Source organism: Neolamprologus multifasciatus, chromosome 2, assembly GCF_963576455.1.
Source record: "Neolamprologus multifasciatus chromosome 2, fNeoMul1.2, whole genome shotgun sequence".
Taxonomy (NCBI): domain Eukaryota; kingdom Metazoa; phylum Chordata; class Actinopteri; order Cichliformes; family Cichlidae; genus Neolamprologus; species Neolamprologus multifasciatus.
The window spans coordinates 31,655,836-31,680,135 of record NC_140440.1 but is presented as its reverse complement, the minus strand read 5'-3'; the positions used below and the strand labels follow the sequence as shown (position 1 = coordinate 31,680,135).

Here is a 24,300-nt window from a genome sequence, read left to right as displayed (position 1 = left end):
GGTTCTCTCTAAGTTGCAAGTTAGAACCATGCAGGAACCAAATGTCTGGGCTCAGCCTTACAGATAAAGTGAAGAGCTTGATCACTTGGTAGAAGCTCAGAATAGAGTCCTCAACATCGAAAGGAGCCAGTTTGGGCATCTGATTTTGGTAGCTCCTAAATGAGCTGTTTTGTACATGTCCGACTAGGCAGGGAACCCAGGCAGAGATTATGTTTGTCAGTTGGGAATGCTGCAGAGCCCTACCAGAAAAGCTGAACTACTAAATAAAGCTGTTCCTGGAACCTTATTTCTCCACAAAAAATAAAATAAAATCACAAAAACTGTCTTTGTAAGTGAATTTTCATATAAAACCCGCATTAGAGTCAGATCAGCTGAATCACTTTAGCCACAGCTTAGAGCAACCAGACAGCAGCCTTATTCAAGGGTATCGTGGTCACCATAGTCAAGTCATGTTGTACTTGTTTATTCTTTCAGGACTTTTCAAACAGATGGGTATTAAAGCTGCCCCGCTGTTACATCTTCAGTCCATGACTTTAGTATAAAGAAAGAAAATAATCCTGAGATGCAGACATGTGATGAAGATGCCAGTGTGGACCAATAAAAAGCTGACGAATCTCAACATTCAGCCTGAATCCAGACAATTCTTTTTCCTTTTTTGTTTAATCTAGTTTAATTCTTGCACTTTTTTGTTACATGTATAGCTGTGTTGATCTTGATTTATTCTGCATCTGTATTGGCTTCTATCTTTCTCTCTGATAGAAACGCAAGGTCAGGCCCACGACTGTGCGTGTGACCTCAGCAGTTCTCTCCATCCTAATTGGCTGTCTGATCTTCCTCGCTGTGCCGACGGTCGTGTTTCAGAAAGTGGAAAACTGGAAGTTCTTGGAGTCGCTCTATTTTGTGGTCATCACGCTCACCACTGTTGGCTTTGGAGACTATGTACCAGGTACAGACCAAACTCACACACACGTTTTAATCAATATGGACAACAAGTTGATGGTTGTTCGTTTTTTACCTGGTGAAGTTGTAGCAACATACGCTGAACATGTAACCTGGTCTAGAGCAGATTATGTTCAGTGTTTCAGTTTAATGGGGGTGTTATGGGCATTTTCACAGATCCTTTTCCAAATGACAGTCTGTAAGTGTGATCCTCTGCTGAGGGAGTGCTTTTTAGGCCTCTGCCTTGAAAGTCTGATGGGGTATTCTCATCACCTGGGCAGGTGGGCGGTGTGGACACCCAAGTTTGTGAATGCGATACCTCAAGTGAGATGATGTAGGCATTTCAAATTGATATCATAGTTGTATTGACAGAACAAATGTGAATAACAGGTCAAGTTTTCTGAAAAAAATGTGAATGCAATAACTTCAGAACGCCGCGACCTAGGCACCTCCGTGCCCTTTTATAGGAAACCTCTAATTAACGCAAATATGAATTGTTTTTCTGCTCTTGTCTTCGTTGTTCTCATGATAAACTGAATATATTTGGGTTGTGGTCTGTTTCTGTCAGAGAGGCCAAACAGCCTGAACATATCACTCACTCACAATTTATATGACATTTATATACAAATAACCCAAAAACGAGGTTTATCTATCCACCCACAAAGTTACAACTGTAGTCTTCCCCCGCTGAGGTTTAATTAATGATGAATGGTCAACCAACTTTGTACAGGACTGCCTCTTTCTGTCATTTCTGTTCTGTGACGTTCACTGGAACATCACATTAAAAATTAAATCAACTTTCTCTGCATGGAGTTGGAGGTACTGAAGACAACAGCTTCTTCAAGCTTCTGGTGTTGTTGTGGATCGTGTTTGGTCTTGCCTACTTTGCCTCCATCCTCACCATGATAGGCAACTGGCTGAGGGTGCTGTCTAAAAGGACTCGTGCTGAGGTGGGAGACTCCAGAAATGTTATCTGAGAGACACCTAAACTTGTGTCAGTTCTTCTATGTTGTAAAGCTAACGTTAACCTGTGTCCCTGTCAGATGGAGGAGCTGAGGGCCCACGCAACAGACTGGACGCAGAACATGTCCAAGGATTTCCGCATCCCAAATCCTCTGGAATTTAATGACCCCTTCCTCCTGCAGCGGCGGCGCTGGAAACGCAGCGAGCGCCGACACATCCGCCGGGGAGCCCAGGGTACACTGGGATACTTGGTGCGAGGGGGACCTGAGAATGGACATCTGCCAAGTCACTGGGCTGGCCTGTCGAGCTCCATGAGTGAACTGCGGGACAATTCGTCCGGGGCGAGGGGAACTAACTCAAAGGCACAGGTGAGTGCGGCTGGAGGGGGAACGGTCCCCATAGCAGCAGCAGGGTACAGGGCTGACCCTGCTAGGGGTCTGCAAGGGCAGGGCAGGTCATTTCCTCACCACCTGTCCCGCTCATTCTCCGTCCCCGTAACCCGCTCCGTTTCACAGCTGGATGTTGTAGGGGCACGTATGCAGGACGGGTCACTCTCTGGATCAGAGTCTGCATTCGACTCCAGGTCAGATGGCTCCTCAGTCTCCTTCTCCTACACGGCACCCCACAAGTTCCGGCCGTGCCGAACCATCGGCAGCATGGAGGAGGGATCAGTAAGACTCGCACATATGGACACATCAGAGAGGAAAGATGAACTGATTCCAGCAGAGAACTATGAATCTGCACCAAACAATAGCCACAATCAGGCACCTGACCCTAGTCCTTCTTCTCGCTCCTCCCCTGTGCCCACATCCCTACCCGAAGTCCTCCTTCCCTCCCCTGACATCACCACAGCCCCCTCACCAAGCTGCCAGCTGCTGGACTTCTTCGGCGAGAACTTGGCGTACATTGACGAGTCCTCAGACACCCTGAGCGACCGCCCCCAGTCCACGAGCCAGGAGAAGAGGAGACGGCCCCGAAAGCCTAAGAAGAAGAGCATGAGGAGACAGCTATCATACAGGTGGAGCTCGCTGCAGGTTAGGAGGCCCAGCAGTGACATGCAGCCACCATCCCATCCTCCAACACCACCTCCAGCATCCTCTCTTTCAGACCTGTCTCTACCTGAGAACCAGACAGATGCAGCTCCTGCACTCTGACAAAAACCAGATGTGGCAGCCGACATCACAGCTGTGGTTCTACACTGCTGCTAGCTAGAAGAAACACGCCTCATGAATGCAGCTGTCGTTCTGGGGTTTTTTCTTTCCTTTTTTTGGTGTTTATAGTTAGCCTCACAAAACCACCTCACCAATATTGCTTTGTTACTTTAGTGTGACTAAAACTATATAAGCTGGGTTTGAGTTTCCAGGACGCTTTGACAAAGAGATAAATCTGCCTTTCAGTGAGGCTAATCGAGCAACTTTAAGCGGACCGCTCCTCTCGTAAACAAGGTTCGGGACTGAGTGAGTCACATCATTACCAAGATGTCATTAAACATAATTACCTGCTTTGTTTTCAGCTGCTGAGCTCAGTCAATTCTCGGCACTGACTTGACATTAAATCTGAGATTTAATCTGGCTTTGTGAGGCTAACTTTTGAGGAGCGACTATAAGCTTTAAATGCAGTGCAGGGTTTACACACAGCAATTTACAGAAGCTGTCGGCCGCCTCGCCTGAAAAAAGACCACTTCCGTTAACATAAAAAAAAAATCATTTTATGAAATGCAACCTTAAAAGGGAAAGACATCCGGGGATGTGTTTTGAACAGTAAACGACATGTATTTAAAGTGTGTGAGGTCGTCGTGTGCTAACTAAATTGATGAAAAGACAAGATGCGCCAGGATCTGAGTAGCTTACCACCACGAAAATTCCCGGGTGAAAACCCTGGCGTGGGTGGAAAACCAAAACCACGACAACAGCACATCCGATTCAGAGCACGGCAGGGCCATTATTCTTCATCAGAACTGCACCATTGCACCATGGTGTGCTGTCATTCAGGTCCTTAAGTTGTCAGTCGTTTTAGGGATGATGGAAAGTGACTACTAAAGGATCTCCTGACTATTTTGTGTTTAAAAAGGGTTATAAAAGAAAATCAGATGATTAAACCTGATACAGTCACACCAAAGTTATTTAAGTTAAGTTTGTGCTGCGTGCCAACTTTGCAATCAAGTGTCCTTAAATCACTGTTGGTAATATTCTGCTTGTGTCCACTTTTCCACTTGACAGCTACAGTTTTTTGTTTTGTTTTTAGGTTTAATTCTTTTTCTGAACAATAACAAGTTTTATATCCTGTGTAATAACCTTTCATGTCCCATTTTTTTGCCAGTTGATATCTCAGATGTATCTTACAGTGACACATTAAAGAGACCTTTATTACACACTGTTACCAGACATTAAGTCTTTATCCTGTAACTGTGGAGTTTTCTTTCACTTTTAATGTCACTAAACTTTTTACACTTGGGTCTTCTACTTTATTAATCACAAATATGCAAATTAGAACATGTATTAATAAAACACTTAGTGGTTTAACACTAAAAGCCTCACAGGGACCCAGAGTGTGTTTTGGTGTCTGAAAGCGAAAGAGATAAACTCTACAGGGTGTCTTTACATTATGCAGTGCCTACATTGCTCATACAGTGATATATACCCAGTTTTTCATTCTTATTATCACCGTGGATATTATACGTTAACTTTTTCCATCCTGGCTTTTTTAGGTAGTGACAGGATGGTGAGATGATACGCAGCACATGGCTCTAGGCAGAATCACCACCCAGGCTACAGCAGTGAGGACACGGCCTCTGTACATATGTCAGGCAGGTGATCTATGGGCGCGCCGTAAAGTAGAAGTGCAGAAAACAAAAGATCCATATTTTTATTCTTGGAATCTGTTAGAACAGCTTCATATAATTCACAGATTAAAATGATCTTATCGATTTTAAACTGTGCTTTGGCGCAGAACCCTCAGTTCATCCACTGTCTGAAACAAATCAGTTTTAGTTCATCTTCATTTAAGACGACTTTCTTCTGATTGACCGCAGCTCACAAACAAAAGGTTTGAATATCGGGTGGGTGGGGCTTCCGTGTTCACACCACGAGCTGTGTGCCTGAGATGCTCTCAATGATGTCATACAAAACCGAGAGCAGAAGAAAACTGAGAATGAGGTTTTACAGAGTTAGTTCTACAGTAAATACACTGACCTCATTATTTTAAACTTGGTCATGATTAATATGAGCGTCCAATTTAATTTACGAAGGACTGTATTTTTTCAACACTGCATTACATATGGACTGCGCTCTCATTCGCTTACATAATATATGTTAATTTCTTGTCTGTAAATCTCTAAAGGTTCATTATATTATATTCAGCACACGTCGCAGACAGAATAAAACGGGCACACAGTTGGCGCACTGTGCAGCAGCAGATGTGAAATGACCTGACCTGAAAGTCCTGAATGAACTCAGCTTTGGGTGAATGTGGGATGAATTGCCTCTTCCTGCTTACTCAGAAGCAGGAACTACTACACGAGGCTATCGTGGCATTTTGCCCTCCACCGGTGCCAAAATAAGTAACGGACAGAGTCTACACTCAAATTCAGGCTCCCACATATTCTGTCACTTGTTGACAGAAAGCTGGAAGTCGATGGCTCATAGTGGTGCGCTGACTATGAGCCATCAGCAGTAATGTCATTATGAGTCCTGAGTGAGGACGGATGCTTTTTAAAATTATTTATTACTTTTTCTTTTTGTACAATAAAATGAAGGTGGACAGCAGGGATATTATTGGGCTTTATGCTAAATATGTACATAACTAAACATTAATTATGCACAGCATTGTGCAAAAGCCTTGAACTATCCCTTGTTTCTTTATATTTTGCTTCCAAGGGCCTGACTATTTTCAGAGAATAATTGTTTTTTAAGGTACTTGGTGTTTTTCTGACAGGCTGCTTTCTTCCCATGCCTCCAGCTGAGTTTATTAGAAATGCCAAAGATAACACAATTCGACAGGCATGAGATGGGATTGTTACACCAGCAAGGTGATTCCAAAATATATCTCAGCGGTTTATCTTCGAAAAAAACAAACAAACAAAAAAAACTGGCACAGGACAGGCAAGGTGCAGCTGGACCTTCAGTTGATCCATCTACTGGTCACTGAAGCCTCATCAGAAACGGTATCAGTGGAAGGATGGGCATCACATCTTCAAACATCTTTTTAAAAAACTAAATCAAAACCCACAGGAAAGATAACACTATATATTTTTTAAAAGATCAACTTTTGCATATAAATACTTGAAAAATAAATGTCAACTACATTTTTATTTAAAAAAAAAAAACACAGCTAAAAGCCTGTTAAAGGCTGTATTTTCGTATGTGATTTAACCCTGTTTTTAAAAATTAGTCTTAGCCTAAGCCTAGTTTTAGACTAAATACTTTTAAATTGTAAGTCTTTGTATTAGTTGAGGATTTGTTTTAATCCAAGGGTGATAAAGTGTTGTGAAAGCTGTAGATTTAGTGATTACTTACAAGGGGAAAAAATAGCTACTAAATCTTTTCTGCTCCCACAGTCAACACCAGACAGACTGAAAGTCAAACTGAGCCACCCTGCTGTGCAGTTATTGAAAGAAAGCACAGAAACGACGCCCTCGTCTGTTAAAAACCAGAACATCCAGGCCTCTGTGGGTTTGGCCTTCCAGCTATTTTGTCCCAGCAGGGCCTCAAGTACAGCTCTGCTCTCCAAGTTTGACTGCTCGACGAATATGGCTTCAATAACGCCGAGGCCACAGATCGGTATCTTCTGTTTACTCTTGTGTCTCGTTGCCGCTCTGCTGCTTGTATAACTCTATATTTTGTGTTTATGGTGCCCTGTTGCCCCGAGAGCTGCGTTTTAATTGAACTGGCAGGAATAAATAGGAATGACTTCAATCTAAAGTCTCGTCCAGACCTGTCATGCGAGCTCAGACCATAAGGTGCTTGTGTGATGTGAATGAATTACTTTTTTAACAGGCTCTCTTACTTTTTGGTCAGCACGGGGAGGGTGAGCGAGCGTTTCCAGAGCCAGAACCATTAATCATGGCATATTTTGCTGCATGGAGGCAAAAATAGCAAAATATATGAATGTAGGGGTGTGCTGCATTCACTCTTTCTCTATACGTCAAAGGCAGGGTGTGTGTGTGTGTCTGTGTGTGTGCGGGCAGGGGTCGACATCCACAACAGACGTCCTTCTCAAGGACAGAGGGACTCAATGTGAGACGGAGCAAGGCGCTCTACCGTGGGATAAGTACAGGTTGGATTTAGCAAGGGGTAGTTAAGTGGAAAAGACTAACAGATGCTGGGGCTAGTTTACTCAGGGGGGAGGGAGGCTCACCACAGCTCGAGGACTGACACCCCAACACACACACAGAGTGAAGCTGTTTCTCACTACTGCTCAGAAAAACAATTTTATTGTAATGCCTCTAGAACAGTTTGTATCTCTTTAAGCTACTTTCACAGCTGGGAGTTAAACCACACTGCATTAAAGGACATTAAAGGACCAGTTCACCAAAAACATCGTCTCCGTGCAGCAGCATCCAGCCACGCAGGCAGATTTGGGTTTTAGATGCTTGCTTCTGAGAAACTGGATGAATCAAGGGCCGTTTGACTGTGCGATAATTTATTTCTTACACTATATATCTATATTTATAAAGTGTAAATAAAAAAGCCGACTTCAGTTGGTTATTTTTTTTAATCTGATTAAACAGAGTGCCAGCCTCTAGATAAATAAACAGCCTACTGAGTCAGAGAGTTATGTGTGTGAGTAATGACACAAATTATAAATATAGCCTATATGTAGGCTAATAAACACATGGATGAATGCACAGATTAAAGGAAAAAGCATTCGTGCTGTCAATGCTATTAATGCCTAACATTTAAACACATACAAAAAAAAAAAAAAATGAGAAAAACAGACTTTTTAATTCATTTTTGCTCAAAAATATATTCTAATAAATTCTAATAAGAATGATTTCATTTTATTTTTCTTTATACTGTGAAGAGAGCAAATTAGCAAATCATTACAAGGACTGCTGCTGCTGGGGAATTAATTATTAGGAAACTCTTGATTGAATTCTTCACTTTCACCATTTTTTAGGGTTTATTTCATTGTGGCATTGATCCTCTTACTTTTAACCCTATAACACCAAGTATGTCATATTTGATGAGATTTAGTAAGTTTTTCACATGTCTGTATCATCAGTGTTATTCCCCCCTGAACAGAAACAAATTAAATAGCACAATGAATCTTTAATTACACAAAAAGTAGCAAATATGATACAAATTATATATATGTAAATTAATATTTAATTTTCACAGGTCAGGCTTTAGAAGGTTATCGCTCCCACCCAAATGTCATGAAGATGACACCTGACGACCTCCTCTGTACTCTTAATGATGCGTACAAATATACCTCACTATATATCAATAAAGATGAGGTTTGGCAACCATTAGAACAGGCTCTGGGTTTTCACTAACTTTTGATGCACACCTAGTCGTTTTGTTCTGGAAACGGCCTGAAATATGACAGAAACTGTTCGGTTCAGGAACAAAAAAGAAGGGTTAGCCCGGGTGTTTTAGGGTTAAAATGTCTCAATTGATCTTGTGGTCAGAGCAGGGTTATAAGTCATGTCTGGTAATATTTCTGGGAATTTAAAGTAGATTTCACGTTATACAAAACGGTCACATTCATACTCTTGATGTGTGACACCATTGATTTCCTTTCCAAACCGATACCAAGTGAAATTCATTGTGGCATCGACGATACTGATCTGATACTTTGTACAAAAAGTTCATTATAACTTCAAAATGATTACAGGACATCAGAATACTTGTTCTTATTGTTTAATTATAAAGAATTATCATATAGAAATAAAAAGCCTGACGTTGTGTGTTAATTGACGCTGTTTAAACACATATATCTTGACATTTAACATGTATATACTTGCTTGGACATTTCAACAAAAACATTCAACATTCACACTTCCCCTCATTCACAGTAGTCCTGTGCCACATTACAAAATTTGGTATCAGTCCAATACCAACTAAATACAGGGCCAGAATTGCAGATATCAGTACCAATAATTTTAAGTTATTCAGGCAGTTTATTGGGGGAGAGTAGTGCGCCATGACGTATGAGATGAATTCTCAATTTGCAAATTCTGAACACATTTTAATCAGCGCTATATCACTGTGATTGTTACTTTCCACAATAATTAGTTAACACAACACACCAGCTTTTCATGTGTTTTGAAACTGGGTCTTTGGAGACCTGGGATGTAAATTTTTCTGTCTCACAAAAAGGTTCGGACATTTTTCATATTGCATGCTTGAGGTTTATTTTTTCCAAAGAAATAATTAACACAGTTCAGTGGACTACATACTAAACTTGAAAGAAGCAAAGTATCGTTACAATCACCAAAAACCAGTGTTGGTATCGATCCACCCACCTCTAATTCTTACAGTTCACTCAAAAGACTCTGAAAACGGCTCACTTTACTGTTTTAAGAAAATTTAAGGGGGCCTGTTATGCTTATACTCCTTATATCTCCTTATTATTTGTCATTTACGCTGTTAAAGTGCTGGATGCTCACATCCAGAGTTTAAAACAGTGAGGTCAGAGTAGACTATATGAATAAAAATAGTGGGCCACACCTCTTAATCTTTGAGTTTACGTGTACAAACTCCAGCACATAGATACGCAGTCTGCCTTTATTAACATTCAGGAAAAAATGGGTCGCTCTAAAGAGGTCACTGAATTCCAGCACGGTGCTGTAATTGGATGCCACCTCTAAAACGAGTCAAGTTTGTGAAATTTCTTCCCTCCAGCATTTTCCATGATCAACCGTAAGCGGTGTTACTGCGAACTGGAAACGTTTCGAAACCACAGCAGTTCAGCTATGAAGTTACAGACCACGCAAAGATCCAGACCGGGTCAGCAAATGCTGAACCACCAACGTTTTGCTGACTCAATAACTGCAGAGCTCCAAACCTCCTCTGACATTATCACTGGCACAAACAATTGTGCACCGGAAGTTTCTTGGCATTGATTTCCGCGGCCGAGCAGCTCGTGTAGGTGTAATGTGTCAGTGGCTCAGTGCTTCTGTCCATATATCTATGTGCAAGTAATCCCTGTGAGCCAAAAGCCCAGCTTCACACTGCACTAAAAACCAAGTTCCAGATTTTTTTTTTCTCATTTTGACTCTGCGTGATGTCACTGTGATAGAAGGGACATTTCACTGCTGTAGGCACAGAAGCCCTACCCCTTTCCTGTTTACAGTCAATCAGAAGACAGCTGTCTTAACCCTTGTGCTGTCCATGGGTCATTTTTGTCCTCTAAAGAAATCTTTTGCTATCAAAAATGTGTTTTTTATTCATTAAATGGTCTGAAAATAACAGAAGTTATTCATTACTATACTATGCGTGATTGGAATAAGTTTTAAGTAATTTGATTTATTTATGGGGTTTTTATTGGATTTTATAACACCTGCTGTCCTCAGGGGTCAAAAATGACCCCAAAGTACAAAGTGTTGCAAAGAGCCGTATTTTCACAACATACTGCTTTCAAACATCTTTGATCTTGGATCACTGATGTGTGGGGTCAAGCAAAGGTCATAACAACCACAACAACAACAACAACAGGCAGCACAATGAGGAGGCAGGTGCTCTATATTCAATGAAAGTTTATTTACACAGCACCGAATCACAACAACAGTCGCATCAAAGTGCTTCGTATTGTACAGAGCCCCGCAGGGGACATGGGAGAAAAAAAAATTAAGACGGACTTTTGCGAGATCTCGCAAAAGTTTTGCGAGATCTCGCAAAAGTTTTGCAAGATCTCGCAAAACTAACTCGGGATCTCGCAAAAGTTTTGCGAGATCTCGCAAAACTAACTCGGGATCTCGCAAAACAAACTCGGGATCTCGCAAAACTTTTGCGAGATCTCGCAAAACAAACTCGGGATCTCGCAAAACTTTTGCAAGATCTCGCAAAACAAACTCGGGATCTCGCAAAACTTTTGCGAGATCTTGCAAAAGTTTTGCGAGATCTCGCAAAACAAACTTGGGATCTCGCAAAAGTTTTTTTTTTTTTTCCCTCCTTTTTTTTTCCCTCCTTTTTTTTTTTTTTTCCCTCCATTTTTTTCCCTCCTTTTTTTTTTTTTTTAACTTTATTTAACAAACAATGAGTATACAACATACGAACAGATGAAGTATACAAAACAACAAAACATGAACACAAATAGCCAGGGGTAAAAGAAAAAGGTAACAGTTATAAGAATTCATCTCGCAAACGTTTTAGCCGCACGAGGCACGATGTGCCGGGAAAGCGGTGTTCCTCCCGGCTGTAGTAGGTCTCGACCTCCCATTAGCTCGAAGCTAACGGGAGGTCGAGACCTCCCATTAGCTTCGAGCTAATGGGAAGAATGCGGCTAAAACTTTTGCGAGATCCCGAATTTGTTTTGCGAGATCTCGCAAAAGTTTTGCGAGATCCCGAGTTTGTTTTGCGAGATCCCGAATTTGTTTTGCGAGATCCCGAGTTTGTTTTGTGAGATCTCGCAAAAGTCCGTCTTAATTTTTTTTTTCTTCCGTTTTTTTACCATGTTGTGCAAAGCAATGACCAGCAGGACAAAGCACATATTGTCCTCTAGTATAATGAGGAGGAAGAATCAATGTTCAGGAAGATCCAGGGTTAGAAGATAATGAAAATATAGCTAATATTTAGAGCACATGTTACCCTTTCTCTGAAAAAGCACATCACCCACCTGCAGAAGTGGAAGAAGGCTATGAAGTGAAGAAAAGTGATGAAGAATCTGAACTATGTTCAAGTAGGTTCTCAGGCCTCCAGGACATGGTAGTCTGAGAAGCTTGGAAAGAAAGTGACTGGGCTTCTTGAAGTTTCTTGAATTTTCAGAATGTGAAACTGAAATAGAAGATGTGTCAGAGGACTACACATCTTTCATTTCAATTATGATGAAGACAAAGAATCAAGCAGGAAAGAGGAGTCAGCTGAGACAGAGGAGTATTTGCAGTAATGTGAGGAAACATTGATCTGGTCTTCTATCCTTCCCAGTGTCAGACGATGCATGAGTCTCTCATGTGCCTCAGAGAAAGACGATCTACCACAGTCCAAGCACATGTGCCAGGTCCCATACTCCTTCAGTTGCTTTTCTACTCGAGTACTGAAAGCATTACACACAGTGTATTCTGCTTGTATTCTGCCTTTGAATGTTTACATGCCAATGGATGGGGTTCAGTAACTTGCCCAAGGACACCTTGGTAAGAACTCCAGACTAGAGCACACAGAGATTGAACCAACAACCATCCAATCAGCAGATGAGCTGCTCTGCAGCCAACTCAATGACAAAAAAGGAGGGACAACGAGAGAGGAAGAAAAATGGATCGAATGCAGCTGTAGGCGTATGTGGGTGTGTTGATTCTTACTGCCGTGCATCCAGTAGAGTCGCTACGGCCAGTTTATGACATCCTGAGTCTGGTAGAGAAGTTTTAAAGGTGACACAAGATTAATTATAGAAGCACAAAAAGGATATAATTTCTTGATAAAGACACAATAGATGATCATCGTTCATGACACAAACGTGCTCAAACGTGCTTGTGTCAAATATGGACATGTCTTTGTCCTCATGAAAGTTTGCCTTCACTCAGACCCATGCCCTGGTGTTCCCACCATGCCAAAATATAGAAAACTGTCAGGTAACGAGTTGGAATAAAGTAGAATAAAACCTTGAAACACAGAGATGGATGATATTTTATACTTCTTGCTTTATAAACAGTCAAAGCAAACGGGGTCATTTTTGAGCCCAGAGGACAACAGATGTGATTATTTGCTGCCAGTAAAAAAACTTGAAGTAGTTTAAAAACAGCTTTCTAAATTAACTTTGACATAAACCCGTCTGTGATCATCTGTTAAAGCAACCGACTCTGGTTGTGAAACGATAATCACGATAACTGATGATTTAATTTATTTTTTACCCGAAAACAAAGAAAAAATTCCTTTTTATGAGGTTTTTATCAGACTTAAATTTGAAATGGAATAAAAAAATGTTTAAAAATGTTTGAATTAAGTTTTAATTAAAAGTGGGGGAAAAATCGACTTCATATTAATTAAGTATCAATCAAACCAGATGGGGACATTTTTGACCCCTGAGGACCACAGGTGTGATTATGTGCTGCCATATAAAATTTATAAATGCTTCAAAAAAAACTTTCTCACTAAAGTTCAACATACAGCACTCTGTAGTTAGTCAGATAGTCAAAATTATCTAAACAATTAAATATTTTATTTTCTCAATTTGTTTTTGCTCAAAAACACAGTGTATTTTTTATAAACAAGGTGTGGTGGCCCTAAAATGTAAAATGTTGGGTAAATTATGTGTTAATGTGTTGGTCTTAAGTAAAACTAAGATGTAACACTGAATTGATTGACAATTTATACTTTATACTTGAAAAAACAGTCAAATGAAGTGGGGACATTTTTGACCCCTGAGGACCACGGGTGTTATTATGTGCTGCCATTTAAAATTTATAAACGCTTGAAAAAAAACTTTCTCACTAAAGTTCAACATACAGCATTTTTTAGTTAGACAAATAGTCAAAATTAGCTAAACAATTAAATATTTTATTTTCTTGTTTTATTTCCACTTAAAAACACAGTGTACTTTATGTAAACAAGGTGTGGTGGCCCTAAATTGTAAAATGTTGGGTAAATTATGTGTTAGTGTGTTGGTCTTAAGTAAAACTAAGGTGTAACACTGAATTGATTGACAATTTATACTTTATATTTTAAAAAACAGTCAAATGAAGTGGGGACATTTTTGACCCCTGAGCACCCCAGGTGTGATTATGTGCTGCCATTTAAAAAATTTAAATGGTTCAAAAAAAAAATTCTCACTGAAGTTCAACATACAGCACTCTGTAGTTAGTCAGATAGTCAAAATTATCTAAACAATTAAATATTTAATTTTCTTGTTTTATTTTCGCTTAAAAACAGGGTGTATTTTTTGTAAACAAGGTGTGGTGGCCCTAAAATGTAAAATGTTGGGTAAATTTTGTGTTAATGTGTTGGTCTTAAGTAAAACTAAGATGTAACACTGAATTGATTGACAATTTATACTTTATACTTTAAAAAACACTCAAATGAAGTGGGGACATTTTTGACCCCTGATCACCCCAGGTGTATGAAAATTGGGAGGACATTATGAGGGTTAAAACAGCTTGTTTCATGCAAAATAAAGTTAGACCCAGTGTCAGGTAAATAAGGATTATTTTTAACTGAGACTTATGCAAAGCTACTCTAGTAAAAGTGTAAAGCTGTGAATGAGCACAATGTGTAAACTTTGAAGTAAATAAATGGATTCGTTGAAGAAAAAGCACTTACGCCAACCTGGGGAGAGAAAATTTTCATTTAATCCACCTGAAGTGAAACATTCAGATATCTATAAGCTGTCATGTACACTTTTTTCTTTCTTTCTTTTTTACAACAGCACATCCTCAAAGTGTTGACCAGAATATTGTTTGAAGTATCCAGTTACACGATTTTATTGCAGGCGATATTTCCTGTGGCGTAACACCAGTGAGAGTATAAAAACCACTGGCCCGCTTAATACTTCTATAACTGATGTTGTCACGGCCTCGTACCTACTGGGACTGGACTGCTTCCTATTCAGCTAAAACTTTACAGTCAAGCAGGTTTTCAAAACACACACATGCATACATTTAAGCAAAGTCACAGAGAGAACATCTGCTGCAGATGGAGCTTTTTTTGTTGTTGTTTTCAGACACAATCACAATAAAATTCACGATAAAACCTCAGGAATGACTTCTGTGCTATCACGCATGACCTCACTAGCTACATTCACACACACACACAGTGCAGACGTGCACACACACACATGCGCCCAGTCGCTGTCTGTCTCGCTCTCACACACAAACCACCGGCATACCAGAGAGTCTATATTTAAAATGAGCCCTGGGGATGTTTTTTTATTTTTTTTTTATTTTCAGCTTTTAGACATTCTATCAAAAGTGGTCAATGTGAATACTCGGCTGTAGAGAGAGAGAGTGAGAGACGATGATAAACATAGGTATGACAAAATACAACCTCAGCAATGAGTCAACAGCTTTTTACATAAAGATAATGAAGGCACATTCAGCAGAGGAGCATGAGAGTGCGATTATGAAATGTTTGAGCCAGACCCGAATAGTTACAAATTTGCTAAGGCTGCAAAATACCACCTTCCAAACTTCCAAAACTTTTCCAAATACAGACCTATCATCCCACGTCTCATTTTCAAAGCCTCTCTTTTCTCCCTCTCTCCTCCCACCACAAATCCCAGTACTTTGAGCACCAGAGAGAGAGGGAGAGAGAGAGAGAGCGCAACAGCGGAGATGAGGGGAGCGTTTAAATCTGGCGTTCCGTGAGTGGTCGGGTCGGTGTCTGGAAATCTTTCACATCCTGTTTACGGCAGGCAGATTTCAACCCGGGACCGCAGAGAGCTGGCGGGGGCCTCTGCCTGGACACAGCTCCTCTCTCTCTTTTCTATCTGTTCCCTCCTTCTCCTAAAGATCTCAGTCAGCCTGTAAACCTTTCCACACCGCCTCCCTCTCATCAACACCTTCAAACCTAAAGCAAACACGTCAGCTTTGCCCCCGCTGCCCACGGGCGCAGGAGAACGACAGAGGGGGAATCAAACTCCTGATAAAAAGAATCCTTTTCATGCAGCAGGCGCACAGCAACCCCCGTTTCATTTTAATATCCAAGTACGGGTTTAATAGAGCTGAGTATTTACAGTGTTCCAGTCAAACAGAAAGTTCCAGAGCGTGAAGAGCAGAAGTTTGGAAGCAAAATCCTGATACTGGAGTCGTGTAGCATTAAAAAAATAACATCTCATGAGTCTGAGGTGCGAAGCTTAATGAACAGAGGATCAGTGTGTCCCCCCCTGAGAGAAGCAGTTTGTAGCTTTGGTCCTGAAATCAGTCCGTCTGCCTCCCTCAGCGGCACTTGCAGGATTTCACAACCATGTTGGAGAGCTGCTCAACACGCGGTGTGCGGCCTATGAAGTACATGATAGTGAGGGGCTCCAGGTCCTGAGGAACGCAGCAGGGTGTGGCGGAGGCCTCGGGGTTCAGCTTGTTGTAGAGGGGCAGAATCTGACCCGGGAACAGAAATGAGCAGATGTTAGAGCGATTTATCCAAAGTTTAGCGCTGTGAGTGATGAATGAACATGCTGAAAAGTGTGAAGTTCAGCCCAAGTTTAAGCAGGGCTGAAAAATGAAGCCAATGTGGTAAGTGCCAGAAACGGCAGTCCATCTTATGGCCACAAACGAGCCAATCCCCACAGACTCTCATGCTTAAAAAGCTGTTTAGGTCTCTTTAAATAATTTACCTTTTGTAACATCTGCGCGGACATGATTTTTTTTTTTCATAACTGACCTGTTTCATTGTATTAAGGATTGCAGTTACAGGTCTGAGTGACCAGTTAGTGCCTACTTGGCCTTACCTCTGCTAACTTGAGTTGGTGTTTGAGGTGTTGGTGCCTTTTGGAGCATTTTTAATGCAAGTAACTGACAAATAATATGAGTCTAATAAGAGTAATAAGTTTGTGCTCCAGTTTTAGGGAGTAAAATTCTACAACACTATTATTTTTTAGCGCTAATTAGCATCTCTGTAGTATCTGTGTCTGAATGCACCCATACAGTCTTTGAATGCACTTAAATGATGTTTGCTGGCATAAGCGACTAACACTCGGGTTAAAGATTGTGGTGGCTATAATGCTAAAGCCAAAGCTTCAAATGTCCCAGTGGCTACCTCTATCTTTTAAATACAGTCTGTGGTCATTTTGCATGATTATTTTGGTACTTTTTAAAAATGTGTTGGCAAATCTGAAATGTTAGTTTGAGATTTTGGGAAATTGGCTTATTTAGAGTTAGATGAGAGGTTCAATGGCACTCCTAATATCAGCATCTGCTTAGTTTAGCTAAACATAACAAAAGGTTGACTGATTCTGTTTACTGGTAAAAATGAGATAAACAGCACGTATAAAGCTAAGTCAAGATGATTCATAACTTCCTGTTTTATTCCAGTTTAAAAATAACTTTTAATGGTTGTTTTTCAGAGTCTCTACATTTCCCTCACTTATCCAACTTTTCAAGTTTAATTCCTACCAGGTCCGTTTTTTAGCTTTAAATCTTCATATTCAGACGTTAAAATGTAGCTTTCTGTGCATTTTATGTGGGGGAACTCTAAGTAAATCTATAGCAATCAAATCAACTTTGACTTCTTTAAGTACATCCTGTCAGTTTCTCCAAAATACATGCACAGCAAAAGCAGCCAAACTGCCTTAAACTAAAGCCACATTTTGACGGCAGCAAAATGTGTAATTGCTGCAAACATAAGTTGAAAATTAATGTGAAAATCTACACATCTATATTAAAGTGAAGTACAAGAAAGGTGAGAGTCAGTGAGGCTACAGGCCGAGCCCTTCGCTGAGTGAGACGGGCCAGCTGGGTTGCATAAACCTATGTGCTCTTCAACAGGCTTCTGTGAGGTGTCAGCCCATTTATGATGCTGGGGTTAACCAGTGGTGTTTAGCTGCCGCAAACAGTGCGCTCGGGGCTCACTTACGGGAAAATGTCGCCTGCGTTTCAGACTTTCTGTACGTTAACGTCAAGCCGAGCGTTGATTGGAGTTCGGTCCAAACCAGAGTGTTTTAGCAGACGGGCTGAGGAGGAGCTGCTCAGATTTTTCTGACAATCACAGATGTTTTCTGTTTATACAATTTGGCCGTGTCTCAGCACCGAGAAGTCTGTCACTGTTTCCATTCAAAATATTCAGCACTAAAGGTCATGAATCTCCAAATTGGAAAGAAATATATGTTGAAAAAAAAGAACACATTTGTCCTACTGGAGAAGGTCATCTAAGTTATTAGTCTGAACTAGCATCTCATGAGATATGGGAAGCTGCTAATATCGAGGTATCCACACATGGACTCGGCTAATTAGTAACAATCCCAAAAACCGCCTTTACCAATTCTGTTCTATTAAGGGCACAGATTAAGTTTAATTCCAGCTACTATGCACTAGTGTAGCTTTGCATGATTCCCACTTCAAAATAATCCTTATTTACCTCATGCTGGGCCTCGGTGCAGCCGCTCCCAGCTGTTTTTGCTGTTCTCCCTTTAAGCCAGTGGTTCTCAAACTTTTCCTGGCATGCGCCTCTTTAACTTCACTCCACACACCCACATTGTTTTTTATTAATCATTAACAATAAATAAAAATGCGAGTTGAAAATAACAATCCCACCTGCAGTGGCTCTGTGCCCCACGGGTGTGGCCTGTCCCCACAGTTTGAGAACCACCACTTTAACCCAGCTTTCTTCTGATTGGCTGTCCCTTGCAAACAGAAGCTTTAAACTGCAGGTGGGTGGGGCTTTGTGCTTACATCCATAGCTGTATATTAGGAGTATGCCCTATATTTTGGTTCACAGAGATCACCTGCACATATACTGATCTTATTATCCAATTATTATCCATAATTTAACGGACATAAAGACATTTTTTTTCTTAGCAAAAGCAAAACATGTCAAATGTCAGCTGTTAACTAACCACAATTATTGATTATTAAAAGTCTTTATGGCAAAATTTATAAGAAAGAACAACAAAGATCAAACAGATTGGGTTAGTAGCCAGGTGACCTTTTGACCCCTGAGGCTCACCATGTTGTAGTGGTTGTTGGCGCTCCAGAGGTAAGGACAGTTGCCGGCACAGAAGTTGGCTTTGTAACCTTTTGGCTCGTGGATCCACTTCCAGTTGAGGTCACGCCTGAAGTCGATGTAGAGCGAGCGCAGGCAGCAGCCCTGGTCCGAGCCACTAAGACACACACACACACACACACACACACACACACACACACACAATATGTAGTTCAGCTCCCACCCTTCTCTTCAGTGTCATGGGAAAATTACCACAGGTCACCATCGAAGCACCAACCATCACATGGTAATTATGCAGGGCTGCCAGAGTTTTCCCCTGCAGCGTGAGGTAGTCTAAATAAAACGCTGCATGCCTGCTGGCCTGCAGTCTAAACACAGGGTCAGCGCTGTTAGTTTTGCCGCGCAATTGTCTGCAAAGTGGGTCACGAGGAAAAAAACAAAATGAAACCGAGTGCTCCCCACAACTAGATTTCGGAATTACAAAACTACAAGTCTTGGAGGAGTGTCAGCGCTGTCAGTCAGTCGCACTAAACCAACACACGAGCGGCTGGTCGGCGGCCTACCGGGAGCAGGTTGAGGTGTCGATGGCGGCCGCCCTCTTCTTGCGGTTCTTCCTGGCCGGGTTATCCACTCTGTCGCTGGGCAGCAGGGTGAGGATGAGGTGCGGCGTCTTGGTGCTGAAGTCGGCCTGTCCTTTCACCTGACCAGGCTTCCTCATCTGACGGAGCCGCTCATCATCCACGCCTACAGAAGAGGGAATTTTTTTTTTTTTTTAGGATGAAAAACTAAAACTTTCTGTCTTCCACCAGAGTCTGTGGGCGGATGTCGCTTTGTTTCAAAGCTAATGTGATTTAATTCCTATGGTTTGTGCAATACTCTAAGCATGGGAAATGCTTTCATTTTGCAGCAGCGACTGCTGCCCCTCCCAAAACTCCACGCTGTCTTTCTGCCAGGCCAAAGCATTTAGTTCACACTTTTTTTAAGCATATTTTTCAATCCAAATATATTTAAATTCCAAGTTAATGCACTGTTAAAAGGGCAGAAAATTGTGTGCATGATGTTTTTAAAGTTAGTCAGCCAGCCCCGGTGTGAGTGCCAGAAAAAGTGTTTTTTCATAAGCAGCAATAACTACTGAATCTGTCCGTGAAAGGCGCCGTCACCTCTTTGATGCTTACCCTCTAAAGACTCTGTTTTTCTAAGAAGGCAGCAGAAGTAATGTTCTTGTGCACATTTTGAATGTCATTGAACAAATATGACAGAAGTAATATGTAAACCAGATGTTTCCTACAGCAGAAACGATGGTCTGACTCTTTGTCTGACTTCATGGATCGTTTTTTCGCTTCACTCTTTCTGAGCTACAGGAGCCAGAGCGCTCAAAACAAGCCCCTGCTTGTCTTACATCAGTATCACAAGTTGAATTTCTTTTCCCCCACGTGTGCAAAAACCTGACTTGGCTCAGTTGAGAGTAAGTCCTGAGGAAAGTGCCATAATTTGGGGGCCTAAATGAAGCAACACAGACAGTCTGGTATTCAGTAGTATCACTGTGTGGAGGAACAGTTTTTCCATTATTCCTGTAAGATAGTGTGTGAGTGATTCATAAATCATTTTTGTTATTTATGTTCACTTTTTTGTGACCTGCTTATTTTTTTTGCTGCGCTCATAAATCTTCAACTCTTCCAAATCTGTGAACTTTGCATTTCGCAACTCAAAAGACCGCCAAGACACAACTGAAGTTTCTTAAGTCTTGCTGGCACGCTGGCTGTCTTGCTTAGTTGTTCTTGCGAAAAACAATCTCACGTAGCTGCAGTACAACTAACGACGACTCCCAAACAGCCATCTAAAAACAAGCATCTGCGCAAAGAGGCTGATTGTGGCTGATTTTAAGGACATAATCAGTAACAAAATAAAGCAAACAAATGAAACAAGCCATTTTGGCTCTTCTCCTCCTTCTGATTCGCTGCCCCTCAGAAACAGTTGAACAGCGGGTGGGTGGGGCTTCTGTGTGGCTCGGAGGACCATATCAGGGACAGCATGCCTCATTGACGTCACTCAGAGGCATAAGTAGCAAAACTGAAACATTTAAATTAGTCTGAAGCCTAAAATGTAGTCTCACATGGACTACGTCTGCATCTACCTTTTTAATAATTTATATGACAGAATAAGGAGCATCATCATCATCACTGGGTCCCTTTAATCTCAGTTCCTGGACTAGAGTGCTTTTAGCGGCATCTGCAGTGCACATAAATGCATGATTATAAAGTCTTTCTATCATAAAAGACTGCAACAGACCAGCAAACAGGGCCTCCAGCTCCTCGCTCTTGTTGGGAACGATGTTGTTGGTGGACGGGACGAAGGTGCAGCAGGGACAGTGGACGCCCAGCTTCAGGCCAAGATTATTCTCTATGGGAGGGAAGAAGGGAAAGAGATGTGCAAACACTGATGTATGGATCGCAGTGCAAGCTGGTAACGACTCGCTGGCGCTGAAGCTCACCTGGATCTGACAACCAGTCCTTTACAGTCTCTGTGACCTCCATAGAGATCCAGGCTCCTTTGACTTTTGGCTGAACGGTGCGCGAGTCGATGTAACGCTGAGTGGATGTGCTGTCTTCATCCGGCTTTAGCAGCTGAGACAACAAACACACAGAAGGAGCTAGATCCCCATCTCATCGATACATAAGAGATGTTTCTGCGTTGGGTTGAATTATAAATAACAATCTTCTGACTTTAAGATCAAATCAGACTGTCACTCACTGAGAATAATGGATATACCTGATAGAGCTCCACTCTCTGCTCCAAGGCCCGGGCCTGTGGGTTGGGGGCTCTGAAGATCCTGAACTCAGCCTTGACCAGAGTGCTGTTAGTCAGGTCGACTCCGCTGACGTCAAAGTGGACGACTCTGTAGTGGGGGCTGGGTGCTGTTGGCTGCACCGCATCTTGAGGGAGCAAAACAAAGCACTGTGGATGACTAATGCTCCAACAACATCTCGTGCCTTCACACAATGCTGTATTTATACTATGGGTTAAAACTGCACTGTGGGACTGATTGTCTCGGACGTAATTATAGGTTTTGGTAAAGAGGCTAAATGTGTCGGGCTTATGTTTAATATATGGCTGATTGTTGTGCTCATGGGTTTCCTGTGTGAAACATCCCCAAACACCTAGACAGCTATACAAGTATGCACCATGTAATATCAGCAGCACCATTAATCTTCAAATCTTCCAAATAAGATCCATCAACACACCGAGTTTTCTTTCCACAGCTGGTGGATCGACTCCATGAAAGTGCTCTGATGGGGTAGGAAAGCAGAGTGCATTACTGAGGGGCACATCTGGGGTAGTTTTTAGTTTTTAGAAGATGGGATGTGCAGTAGTACAGTGTCTCACAGCAGTAGCTACGATTTAAAACAGCCAGAAACTTCTTACTGACTACTTCTACTAACACTTCTCCTTTTAGGTCCCCCTATTAAGCATGTGGTTTACAGCAGACTACAGTGTAGTTATTCTGTTGTATTTATCAAGAAATATAAATGCAGGTGTGAATGCCAATAAACCGTTAAACAGACACATAATTACACAAAATGTCTTAAATGTACTTTACAAATGTGTTGATCCACCCCTCATTTCTTTATATGTACTTCCAAGGAGCCAGACTTTATGTATTTTTTTTTACAGTGGTCTTTTCTGGAGGTCTTTTTTGGACACTTTTTTTCTCATTTCCAGTCCTTGTGCCTGACTGTTTTCAGAGAAATGTTTTTTTTTAATATGTTGAGCCATTTAACACTGGCCTATGAATCATTCTAGTGTAAAAAAGGGACTTTAGTCAAGGGATGAACCAGTGCTGTGTCTACACATAACAGAGGACTTAGCGAATGGTATCTTAAATGGTATCTTTGGGCACTTTGTTACTACCAGCCTGACACAAAAATACATTGTTTAAATTTATAAAACATAACACAGTTTAACAGGCATAAAATAGCATTTTCGCAACAACAAGATGCTTTTCCAAAGAGCTATTAGTTGGCCTATCTCAGCAAGCTGTGCAGCGTGTCCTTGAAAAACTGAGGAAATTGGACAAGTGGAAGACAAAAGACAGCAGGTCTACAATCCGTCTGCAGGACAGGAAAAAATCCAGCCTGATGTAGGACCTGAGAGACGGACCTGGACCTTCAGTTGATCCATCTGCTGTTCACTGTAGACTGATTAGAAATAGTCTCAGTGGAAGGGTGGCTGTCAGGAAGTCATTTAAAGGAAGGGAAACATGGAAAAAAGGCTGAGTTGTACAAAATTATGAAAGAACTGGACTGAAATTCAGTGGCAACAGGTCTCAGTGAGTGATGGATCCAGATCAGACCTCAGAATAATTGAAGCAGCGTGGGATCATCCCAACAGACAACAGAGCAAAAGACAGCCAACATCCAAACAGGATCTTCGAATGTCTTTCAAGGAGCCCTGAGAAGCTTACCTGAAGACTGCTTAAAGAAATAAAAAGAAAGCTTGATGAAAAGAGTTAAGAATAAAGTAGTCATACCAAATATTGATTTTCAAGCACATTAGAATAAATACTTTTTTCCCCTAAGTAAAATATAAGGAACTGAAGGGTGGCTCAGGACTTTTGCACAGCACTATAAGTTACAGTAGTTGGCAAAAGATATAAATTAATTAAAAATGTCACACTTGCTGCTTTCAGCTCTTATTGTGTTAGAATTTGTTACAAATATTTATATCAACTGATAATAGATGGTGCACAGAGAACCTGCTATATATGTAGTTACAGTTGATCAAAGCAGGTAGTTTATAAAGCTTAGTTAGGAGACTGAACTATTAAACCAAACAGGTTAATCAAAGACAGACTCACAAAATCAGATACAATATTCAAGAACTACTAATCCATCAGCAGTCCGAAAATCGTTTTTTTATTTTTTTTTTAAATTAAACAATTATCAGTCACTGCTGCTATGATATGGGTGGAGGGGCTGTTCAGTCTGTTGCAGGACCTGAGGAGGTTCAAATAAATCTCTCATGAGGGGAAAACACGCACCTGATTTGCTGTTTAAGAGTTTAAAAAATGAAAATAAAACATGGCAACATTGTCACTTTTTCACTGTAATTCACTGAGATTCAATTACATAATCCACGCTCAACAACAGCGAATAGAGGCCTCTGTGTTTGTTTTACCCGGATGGGATTGGATATTCAGACGTTTCAAACTAGTACATACTTTAATTCTTCTAAAGTGACCACTGGTGACCGCGAGCCACACATTGAGAACCCCTGTCAGGACTCAGGACTCACTTATGTCGGTGCGGGGGGGCAGCATGTCGATCCTCTGCACCTCTTTGGCGTAGTAGTCCTCCTCACTGCTTTCGCGCTCGCACGCGGACTCGGCCTGGCGCGCGCGCTCCTTGAGCAGCTCCCGCGTGCTGTTGTACAGCAGCATGACCTCCGGGGGCACCGAGCTCGGTTGTGGCTCGTCGTCGTCGTCATCCGGAGGGCTGCGGATGCGGAGCTTGCTGAGGATCTGACCGCGCACCGCCTCGATGCGTCGAGACTTCTGCGCGTCCAGGTTGATGGACTGGCAGGTGTTGAAGCCCTCCACCAGGAATACACCGGAGAACCGGAGCAGCAGCAGCAGCGCGAGGCGGGGAAGCCACAT

General features: G+C 41.6%; 2 protein-coding genes across 8 annotated transcripts in view; one reads left to right on the top strand and one right to left on the bottom strand.

The window, feature by feature from the left end:
- Window positions 1-19,408, top strand: part of kcnk4a (potassium channel, subfamily K, member 4a) — a 28,067-nt gene extending 8,659 nt beyond the window's left edge. For 5 of the 6 annotated variants that reach the window (XM_085171915.1, XM_085171904.1, XM_085171928.1 and 2 more), the window contains 3 exons: window positions 760-946; window positions 1,753-1,889; window positions 1,983-10,422. In XM_085171915.1, the coding sequence (XP_085028041.1) occupies window positions 760-946; window positions 1,753-1,889; window positions 1,983-3,056 (1,398 nt within the window). In that variant the 3' untranslated portion in view covers window positions 3,057-10,422. Of the gene's footprint in view, window positions 1-759; window positions 947-1,752; window positions 1,890-1,982; window positions 10,423-14,151 lie in introns of those variants that run through there. The other variant, XR_014875964.1, reaches the window with a different exon arrangement.
- tgfb5 (transforming growth factor, beta 5) lies at window positions 14,881-24,300 on the bottom strand. 2 transcript variants are annotated; one of them, XM_085171972.1, is made up of 7 exons: window positions 23,940-24,300; window positions 21,417-21,580; window positions 21,139-21,271; window positions 20,937-21,047; window positions 19,211-19,391; window positions 18,651-18,804; window positions 14,881-16,087 (listed from the first exon to the last, which is right to left on the bottom strand). In XM_085171972.1, exons 1-7 carry the CDS (start codon window positions 24,298-24,300, stop codon window positions 15,929-15,931), a joined length of 1,263 nt encoding a protein of 420 aa, XP_085028098.1. In that variant the 3' UTR covers window positions 14,881-15,928. The 2 variants fall into 2 exon arrangements, with proteins under 2 accessions (XP_085028098.1, XP_085028107.1); XM_085171981.1 differs by lacking the exon at window positions 14,881-16,087 and adding an exon at window positions 17,582-17,683.

Coding starts and splice junctions, on each gene's coding strand:
- tgfb5 (XM_085171972.1), bottom strand. CDS start 24,300: ATGTGGCTTCCCCGCCTCGCGCTGCTGCTGCTGCTCCGGTTCTCCGGT. Junction 21,272..21,416: donor AGAGAGTGGAGCTCTATCAG/GTATATCCATTA, acceptor TTGTTGTCTCAG/CTGCTAAAGCCGGATGAAGA. Junction 18,805..19,210: donor GACACCTCAACCTGCTCCCG/GTAGGCCGCCGA, acceptor TGTGTGTCTTAG/TGGCTCGGACCAGGGCTGCT.